This window comes from Pseudorca crassidens, chromosome 1 (assembly GCF_039906515.1).
Source record: "Pseudorca crassidens isolate mPseCra1 chromosome 1, mPseCra1.hap1, whole genome shotgun sequence".
In the NCBI taxonomy this organism is placed as follows: Eukaryota; Metazoa; Chordata; class Mammalia; order Artiodactyla; family Delphinidae; genus Pseudorca; species Pseudorca crassidens.
This window is the reverse complement of record NC_090296.1, coordinates 122,020,924-122,030,357: the sequence shown is the minus strand read 5'-3', so window position 1 is coordinate 122,030,357 and position 9,434 is coordinate 122,020,924. Positions and strand designations below refer to the sequence as shown.

Below are 9,434 nucleotides of genomic sequence, written 5' to 3'. Positions count from 1 at the left end.
TTACACACCTGCTCAGCCGGGCTTCTCTCTTATCGCCCCTTCACGTGGGCGATCTCTAGGATGCTGTCTGAGCCTGGATGGGATTCCCTAGGTGACCTCGTCTGCCGGCCTCCACTAACTCCCGTTAGGCCCGCGAGCTCCTCAGTATCTCCAAACGGATCTTGCGGGTACTGGCGGGTCATGTGATTTCCAGTGCGGGTTGGGGGCGGTGGAGGCGCCCAGGAGCAGCCACTGGAGCCCCTGGAGGGGGCGGGGCTCGGGGGCGGTGGGGAGCCGGCGCCCCGCCCCGCCCCGCCCGCCGCGCTGCACTTTCGGCGGGCTCCGCTGGGGGCAGCGTGGAGTTCTGTCCTACAGCCGCGCGCTGTCCGTTCTGGGCTCCTGGCCGGAACCTGGCGCCGGAAATCAGGAAGCGCCCGGCAGCGGGCGTGCGGCGGTCGGGATGGCGGGCCCTGGCTGGGGCCCCCCGCGGCTGGACGGTTTCATTCTCACCGAGCGCCTGGGCAGTGGCACGTACGCCACGGTGTACAAGGCCTACGCCAAGGTGGGTGCGGGGCGCCCCGGGGCTTCTGTGCGAGGCAGGAATCGGGGGCACGAGAACTTTTGAGGGCCTGGCCCCGGTGCCCGCCAGACCCTGAGCAAGCCCAGGCGGGTGCCGGGCCGGGAAACTAGAAAGGGTTAGAGAGGGTGTGAGAGCCGTTAGCGGCCCACGGCCTGCCCCGTCCCAGGCCGACCTTCCGTGGAGGAGGTGGGTGGTGACCGCCACCAATAGGTTTTCAAAACAAACACACATACACACACCCCTGTTGTGTGAAGAGACAGGTGGAGACCTCGATGGAGCCTCGGTGTCAGTGGCTGAAGAACAGGCTCAAAACAGGGAGGATACCTATGGTCTGGGAGGAGTATGGGGCAGGGTTCTAGAAGGCTGGACCCACTTAGGAAGCAGAGTGGGCAGTTTAGAACAGTGAATAACATGCTTTAACAGGGGCACTCCAGAATACAATGAAAGGGATTGTGGAGCAGAGAACACCAGGCTGGTGGGGAAGCCGGGATTCCAGAATCCGGGTGCCTCATTGGTCTGAGAAGGGGCAGCTGGGAAGCCTGGATGCTAGTGTGAGTGGGTAGGCCCTGTGAGGGGGAGAGGGGCAGAGGGAACCAGAGCCCTTCTGGCCACACATAGTCCCTGGTACCCTCAAGGCAGAGCCGTCAAATCTTCCTCACAGAAGGATACTCGTGAGGTGGTAGCCATAAAGTGCGTGGCCAAGAAGAGTCTGAACAAGGCATCTGTGGAAAACCTCCTGACAGAGATTGAGATCCTCAAGGGCATTCGACACCGCCACATCGTACAGCTGAAAGACTTCCAGGTGTGGGCCTGGGATGGGGCCACCCCTAAAGGGGGCTGGAGAAGAGACACTCTCCTCAAGCCTCCTCTCTGCCTTCGACCACAGTGGGACAGTGACAACATCTACCTCATCATGGAGTTCTGTGCAGGAGGTGACCTGTCTCGCTTCATCCATACCCGCAGGATTCTGCCTGAGAAGGTGGCTCGGGTCTTCATGCAGCAGTTGGGTAAAAGCCTCTGACCCCAGCCTGACACCCCTTCCCATGATCTCTGCCCTCTCACACTACCCCTGCCCCAGGCTTAGTGCTCTGACACTCTTAGCAGTCGTCTCCCAGCCCAGCTTGGATTTTTAGGGCCCATCCTTCCTATGTGCCCATCCCTGGCTTAAGGATGCTGTGAGAGAGACGGGGAGGAGCCTGATCTGTGGGGAGTGCAGGCTTCCACACGTGGAATGTAATGCAAAGACCTTATAGAACATACCAAAGACCCAAGTGCTTTGCTAAAGAAGAGAGCAAGGACCTAAAGGGCTGGGGCATCTAGGGAAGCTTCTAGGAGGATGGGAGACTTGTGAAGGGGTACAAGGGAGGAAGGAGGTTACTTGAGGTGGGGGTGGGGAAAATTCTTAGCAGCAGGGGGAGCCTGGTGCTTGTATGTAAAGCATTTGGTAGACCAGCCAGGTCAGAACTGGGGTTGTGCAGGCTTGAAGGGGCAGATATAAGGCTGGGGAGGTGAGAGGGTGGGGGAGATGGGCTTCTCTGACCTGTCTCTCTGCATGGGTCCTACTCCCCAGCTAGTGCCCTGCAGTTCCTGCATGAACGGAACATCTCTCACCTGGACCTGAAGCCACAGAACATTTTGCTGAGCTCCTTGGAGAAGCCCCACCTTAAACTGGCAGGTATGAGTCTGGAACAAAAGGCATGGAGGTTTGGAGGGTGGCTCTCATGGAGCCCTCTACTGAGTCATCAAACAGTGACAGACTGGGGAGGTCCAGGGATGGGCCCCATCACCAAAAGGTAGGGCCTTTCTCAGGCTACCCAGGCTCGACTCCAGCAGTGTCATGGGCGGGCTCAGGGCTCAGTGTGTGACCAGAGTCAGGTTTCAGAGTGTGACCAGGGTTAGTACTTTATCTGTCACCAAGATTGGGGCTCAAAGTATGACTCAATCTGTGGTGGCGGTGTTGGAGAGTGTGAGGTGGGAAAGCAGTGGTTGTGGCCCCTGATAAAATTTGGAGGAGAACTGACTTGAAACTGGAGGCCAGAGAGGCACCTTAACCTGAAACTGGAGGTCAGAGAGGCCCATTAACCTGAAACTGCACTGGAGCCCAGGGTGAGGCTGTAAAGGCCAGGAGCAGAAACAGCTGGAATCTGAGCCCTGCTGCCTGGCCTCTTGCCTGCAGACTTTGGCTTTGCACAGCACATGTCCCCCTGGGATGAGAAGCATGTGCTCCGTGGCTCTCCCCTCTACATGGCTCCCGAGATGGTGTGTCAGCGGCAGTACGATGCCCGTGTGGACCTCTGGTCCGTGGGGGTCATCCTGTATGGTGAGAGCGCTGTCCCCTGCCCCCACCTGGAGGCCTGCACTGCAAGGCCTCTCTGGGCCACTCCTGAAGCGTTTTAATGAGAACACTGACTCTCCTGGTCTGGGGCTGCTCCCCAGGAGTGGGCCAGGCCAGGCTTGACCCTATCCCCTCCCAGCCTCCCCTCTGCCTCCCTTCCACAGAAGCCCTCTTCGGGCAGCCCCCCTTTGCCTCCAGGTCGTTCTCGGAGCTGGAAGAGAAGATCCGGAGCAACCGGATTATTGAGGTAGGTCTAGCAGGGCCTCGGCACCTGCTGCGGGGCGGAGAGAGTCAGGGCCCTGAGGTAGGAGACCTCACTGCCACCTGCACAGACTGGGGTGTGGTCTCCAGGCCACCTTCGTGGAGCTGGGGCACACTCTAGCCTGGAAGTCGGCTCCATTCAGTTCCAGGGACCCAGATCAGCCACAACAGGGAGCAAAGCCCGCTGCAGGCCCCCCATGGGGAGAAGGCCAAAGCAGACCTAGGCCCAGCCTTCCCCGAAACATATTCCAGAGAGGGGAAAAGGATCTGGAAACAGGCTTCCATGACAGCTACGGGTTCCAGTGAGGGCGTGGACAGGAGCCTGGGGGAGGAGGCTTGGCTCTCACTGGCTGCGACACTTTGACCCATCACTGTTCTTCCTGGTCTCACTTTCTCTATCTGTCAAATGTGTATCTCTGGGGCGTCCCAGGACAGGGTGGTCCTGACCGGCGCCTGGGGCTGGGGGCCGAGGTGCCGGAGCCCAGTGTGATCTGTACCTCCCCCACCCCCGCAGCTCCCCCTGCGTCCCGCCCTCTCCCAAGACTGCCGGGACCTGCTGCAGCGGCTTCTGGAGCGGGACCCCAGCCGCCGCATCTCCTTCCAGGACTTCTTTGCCCACCCTTGGGTGGACCTGGAGCACATGCCGAGTGGGGAGAGCCTGGCACAAGCAGTGAGCAACCAATGGAGATGGGTGGGCTGAGGGCAGGTTGGGGTTTCATCTACCCCTTTCAGTGGTGACCAGGTGACTTGCCCAGCAGGAGGCAGAGGGTGGGCTCAGGGCATCGCCCCTTGTGGTGAGTATGGGGGGTGGGCATGACTTCTTACCTGTCTGTCCCCCAGACCGCCTTGGTGGTGCAGGCTGTGAAGAAGGACCAGGAGGGGGACGCCGCGGCCGCCTTATCTCTCTACTGCAAGGCTCTGGACTTCTTCGTGCCTGCCCTGCACTGTGAGTGCCAGGCCGGGTGCAGCAGGGGTGGGGTCAGCCATAGCTGCAGTGCCTGGATTCCAGAAGCAGCTCCCCTTCCAGAATTTTGTGGGAGACAAGGCAGAGGGTAAATCTGGAACTTAGTGCTTTGGGGGATTCCGGAGGGTTTGGTGTGGGGCAGCCGTCTCCTCGCTCTAGACTTGTATAAACCCGCACTTTCTGCAGATGAAGTGGACACCCAGCGGAAGGAGGCAATTAAGGCAAAGGTGAATGAGAGTCCCCTGAGGAAATGGGTGAGGGATCCCAGGGCCTCTGGGGATTGGCTCTTAGAGGAACCTCTCTCCCTGGGAAGGGGGTCAGGCCAGCCTCAGTTGACCGCTGACGTTACAGTTTGGGGCGGTCCCTGAGGGAGAACCTGGAGGTGGGTGCTGGCGAGGCAGGCAAGGTGAGAGAGCCCTTCCTCGGCCCCTTGCCCTCCTGCAGGTGGGACAGTACGTGTCCCGGGCTGAGGAGCTCAAGGCCATCGTCTCCTCCTCCAATCGGGCCCTGTTGAGGCAGGGGACCTCTGCCCGAGACCTGCTCAGAGGTAGGCCCCAATCCTGGCTGACCACCAGTTCCCAGCAACTTCCCTCCAGCCTGAGGGGGAGGCAGGTTGGGGTCGGCATCCTGAGATGAGAAAGCAGGCTGCTCCCCTCACCCTGAGCCTTTGCGCCTCGTCCCAGAGATGGCCCGGGACAAGCCGCGCCTCCTAGCTGCCCTGGAAGTGGCTTCAGCTGCCATGGCTAAGGTTTGTAGCCAGGGGGAGGGGTCTGGGCAGGGCAGGGAGGAATCCAAGTCATGCCCCTAAATGACCTGGTGTCCCTGTGGCTGCAGGAGGACGAGGCTGGCGGGGAGCAGGATGCTCTGGCCCTGTACCAGCACGGCCTGGGGGAGCTGCTTCTACTGCTGGCAGGTGAGGCCCCATCACCGTACTCCCCTAAGCCTCTGGCTGCCCTGCCCTTACCACGTGCCCTCCCTCTCTCTGCAGCGGAGCCCCCAGGCCGGAGGCGGGAGCTGCTTCACACTGAGGTGCCCACTGGGGTCGGGAGGCTTGGGGGGCTTCCTCTTCCCCGTTTGCCCCGCTCCCATTTGTGGGGACCTCCTTGGATTCCCTCAGGGTGCTCCAAGTCTGGGAGTTAGACCACATAGACTTGCTAAGTTGGTGGCCCCTCGCACTCTGTCAGGACTTGGGTGCTCAGGTCAGGGCAAGGGGACAGGCAGGATCTGGGAACTCAGCAGCAATCGGGAGGCTTCCTGGAGGAAGGAGCAGATAAGGACTCAGCGGCAAGTTGTTCTAATGAGGCAGAGGGTTCTGGAGAGCATCGGGAGTGAGGAGGAGCTCAATTTGGAGGCCTCTCCTCGCCCCACGTCCATGGGCATGTCTTCCCTTGGCAGGTTCAGAATCTCATGGCTCGAGCTGAATACCTGAAGGAGCAGGTCAAGGTGGGCACATGGGGGCCCACACTGGGATGAAGCTGTATGTGTTCTGTTCCTCTCTGCCTGTGGCTGTCTGTCCCCTGCTCCCCGCTGTGTATGTCTTCCTCTCGTCTCTGTCTGAAGGCCTCTCCATCACTGTCTCTGCCCTTTATGTTCCGCAGATGAGGGAGTCTCATTGGGAAGCTGAGACCCTGGACAAAGAGGGGCTGTCGGAGTCTGTTCGTAGCTGTGAGTCCTGCCCTGGGGTCTGACCCTCCCCGCAAGGAGGGGTGAGAGCTGGGGCAGCCCTGGATTCTGCCTCTTTTGCCAGAGACCTGAGACTGACGCTCCCCACTTTCCCCTCCACAGCTTGTACTCTGCAGTGACGCTGCAGGATGATTGGACAGGTCACTGGGAATTGGGGACACGCTCACCCCAGCTGACCCTCAGAATTCTGTGGCCCTCTGCCACCCTGCGGAGCAGGCTTCCTGGATGGGCAACTCTGGGACACCCCACATCCCAGCATCCCCAGCACCACTTGAAAGACTCTTAACCCCCTACCCGCTGTGTGTACTGGGAGCACTGGGGTGGGGAGGACTCTGGGAGAAGAGTGTTTCTTTCATGTGACTTCTGTTATTTGGTGGTTGCTGAGCCCTGAGCCTGTTGATTTCTGTTTTTGCTCTGAGATGATCAGGGAGCCCTCTGCAGGGCACTTGTTCTCTTTCCCCTCCTTGCCAGGAGGCAGCTGTGCCCACCCCTTTCCTTCCTGGGAGCCTTTATTGCAACTTACCTCCCACCTTGCAGTGGAGCAGGGCACTCCAAGACCCCTCAGGGAGCACCCATCCCACCATATGCACTCAGCCCCACAGAACTCACCAGTCTTCCTGGGAGCTGATCCCTGCCCACCCTCTCAATATTTTAAGATAATCCTTCATGCATGAAAATAATATCTTTTGTAGAGGTGAGGCAAATGTGAGAAATCCCATGCCTTGTTCTTGCCCTGGCCTGGGGGGTACAAGGGGAGGGGTCCTCAGTCATTCCTCCCACCTTCATCCCTCTGTGGGGAATGCCCCTACTGGCCTCGGAGCTGGTCCTGGCCTGGGATGGGGAGGCATGGGGGCTGCCTGGCCTTTCAGGCTCCAGGGGACCCAGTGATCCAGGAGACTTGATTCTAGGTCTGACACTGCTGCTACTCCAGTGTGTGACCCCGGGCAAGCTCCTTCCCCTTTCTGGGCCTGGGTCTCCCCATCTCTCCAATGGGACTGCTACTATCTCCTCAACCGCCTACATGGGCTTTCAGGAGAACAAAGTGACTTTAATCTGGAAAGAATATATACACCTAGAGTTATTTAGGGGTTTCTTTTCTAAAAAGTCAGAGAGGGTGTTAGTGATTTCTAACCCTTCTGCCCTGAAATGCCTCCTTGGGGCAGGAGTTGTCTGCCTTCCCTATAGGAAGCTGGGTGTAAAGAATGTAATTCATTGTTTTTCTATTAAATTATTTTCTAAACTTGTTCTTCTCTTCTTGACCTGGGAAAAGCTGGAGGTAGCCCCTATTCACAGGCTGGGACGAGAGGAGCCCCAGGAAAAGCTGGGTGACATGAGGGAGGGCTGGGGAGGCCCCAGGGTGGGCGAGTGAGAGCCACATCTGCCTCCTGCCCTTAGCCCCTGGGAGATCTGGGAGAGTCAGGTGGACCAGCCACCAGTCCTCCCACCACCCAGGAGACCAGCACAGGCCTGGGAGCCCAGGCAAGGCCCTTCCTCTCTGCACGTGGAGGAGGGCTCAATGGCAAGAGTGCAGTCCTATTACCCTCTGTGCTCTGCACTGCACACTCCCTCACCCCAGTCGCTACCCGCTCTTACCCTGGGCCAGTGAGTGGGCAGTGAGCTAGATCGGGGAAAGGGCATCCTCTAGGGTGTCCTGTGTTCATGCTCAGCTCCCCAGACCCCCCAAGTTGGGGTGGTTTCCAGCAGCCCTCACCCCAGCCACTGATGGGGTCTTGGCCTGAATGGCACTCAGGAGCATCTTTGGGGACTTAGGGGAAGGGGAGCTCACCCCCTGGACAGCCACCAAGGCTGCTCAGCCTTCTGTGCAGACCTTAAAGGGCTGCTGTACAGGGAAGGAAAGGTTAGGAGGGACCTAATTTCCCTGAAGCCTGGCTGTTGGGAGGCAGTGTAGAGCAGTGGCCCAGAGGGCAGGAGGCATAGCTAAAATTCTGGCCTTGCCGTTTGGCCCTGAAGCTTGGGACCCACTGATTAGCCTGTTTCTCAGTAAAATGAGGATGAAGATAAATGCCCCGTGGGAATGTTAAGGATTAAATGAGTCACCGTATGTGAGCCCGGCACACAGAATTCAATAAATGTTATTTTCAGATGGGGAACGGGCTGGACGAAAAAGCCTCAGTGAGTAAAATGAGGGGAAGGAAGGAGGAGAATGAATGGACCCAGCTGGGTGGGTGAGTGGAGAAGAATGGGTGGGAGGGAGAGTGGGAGGGAGGAGGACAGGGTTTGTGAAAGACTAATTGAATAGAAGGATGATGGGATGAAAGGTTGGCCCCTCAGACCCCAGTTGTTTGTTTGTGATGTCTGCATTGGCTGGCTGAGAACAGGGGCCTGGTATTATGATACATGTGGATGTGGAGAGGAGTGGGCCCCCATGGGGGCACTGGGTACAGGAAAGGCCTGGGAGGCTGAGGCAGGTGGAGGAGGCCCTGGGGAAGGGCCCTTCCTGGGCAAGACATTTAGATGTGTCTAAGCCACCTGCCAAGGAGGGAGGCAGCCCAGCCAGAGGAGGTGGGGCTCCCTAGGGCTTTCTCTGAATGACAGAGGCCTATGGGAAATATGCTAATCTGCTTTTTTAATAATATGGTTTTTCTCCTAGGAGTGAGAGTTGTTTCTGTCTCTCACCTTTAAAACCTTGAAAGTGCCCAAGTAATGTTTGTGATGTATCTATGGTTCTTGACTACCAGTTAGAACTAGGTCTGTAAAAAAAAAAAAAAAAGTGCCCAAGGCAGGGCAGGCCTCCTCCACCCCCTGCTGCCCACCGCCCCCTCCAGCATCTGGGCGCTTACTCTGCCCTGTCCTCCTACCTCCACTAAGTCCCCCAAGCCCAGCCAGCGTTGGGCCCTTCTCCCAAAGGACCAACCCTGGGAGAAGAGCAGGGGAAGGAAGCGGGAGGCGGGGGAGGCCAGCAGAGCCTGGGGACCCCTCAGCCTGCCCTCCATGCCCATCTCTGCCTGAGCCCCAGAGCCAGCTCCTGCCCCAGAGCCTCCACTACCCACCCCCCACCCCGATTCCAGGGACGTGCAGACAGGTCAGAGCTGCTCAGGGTTCTCAGGCTGTGAGGAAGGAACCTGCCGCTCCCTAACCCCAGGCCCCAGCCAGCCCACTGTGTGAGGGTTCAGTGAGTGCTCACCCCCCAGCCTCCCCATGGCCCACATTCCTGCCTCTTTTGCTCTTGGTCCTGAAAACCACTGAGGGGAAAGGGGTCTGTCCAATCCCATTAGGCAGAAGGCCCCGGAGGGTGGAGTGCTGACGTGAGCCTTGCTGCTGACGCTGCCAAGGAGGCCCATGCCCGCCCCCCACACACAGCCTGGGGCCGGGACTTGGTCTCCTCCAGCTCCAGGAAGATCAGGAGGGGTTTTTGTCCAGTGACTACCCCGGGGGGCAGCCTAGGAGCAGCTCAGAGGCCCAGACCCCTTCCCCTGGGATGCTCAAGAGAGAAGGCCCAGCGTGACAGCCTGAGCAGCAGTGCCCAGCTCCTGGGCCTGCGTCCTTCCCTGCCTCCACCCTCCTAACTCCTCGTCCTCTCTCCTCCACCTGTCCCTCCCCACATTACCTATTGCACAGGTTTTATGTTCCTTGTTCTTATTTTACAAAGGAGGCCTAACAGAAGCTTTGCC

General features: G+C 58.9%; 1 protein-coding gene across 4 annotated transcripts; it reads left to right on the top strand.

Moving 5' to 3' along the window:
• Window positions 1-368: 368 nt before the first annotated feature.
• Window positions 369-7,042, top strand: ULK3 (unc-51 like kinase 3). 4 transcript variants are annotated; one of them, XM_067753675.1, is made up of 17 exons: window positions 408-541; window positions 983-1,110; window positions 1,221-1,361; window positions 1,446-1,566; window positions 2,130-2,234; window positions 2,736-2,879; window positions 3,059-3,141; window positions 3,670-3,825; window positions 3,996-4,101; window positions 4,306-4,346; window positions 4,564-4,666; window positions 4,803-4,867; window positions 4,954-5,032; window positions 5,108-5,148; window positions 5,515-5,562; window positions 5,718-5,784; window positions 5,905-7,042. In XM_067753675.1, the coding sequence occupies exons 2-17, from the start codon at window positions 1,000-1,002 to the stop codon at window positions 5,919-5,921; spliced, it is 1,428 nt and encodes a 475-aa protein (XP_067609776.1). In that variant the 5' UTR covers window positions 408-541; window positions 983-999; the 3' UTR covers window positions 5,922-7,042. The 4 variants fall into 4 exon arrangements, with proteins under 4 accessions (XP_067609786.1, XP_067609776.1, XP_067609798.1 ...); XM_067753685.1 differs by lacking the exon at window positions 983-1,110 and having other exon boundaries at window positions 369-541; XM_067753697.1 differs by lacking the exon at window positions 2,736-2,879.
• Window positions 7,043-9,434: the final 2,392 nt, after the last annotated feature.

Coding starts and splice junctions, on each gene's coding strand:
- ULK3 (XM_067753664.1), top strand. CDS start 1,000: ATGAAAGGGATTGTGGAGCAGAGAACACCAGGCTGGTGGGGAAGCCGG. Junction 3,826..3,995: donor GGGAGAGCCTGGCACAAGCA/GTGAGCAACCAA, acceptor TCTGTCCCCCAG/ACCGCCTTGGTGGTGCAGGC. Junction 4,868..4,953: donor CTTCAGCTGCCATGGCTAAG/GTTTGTAGCCAG, acceptor CTGTGGCTGCAG/GAGGACGAGGCTGGCGGGGA.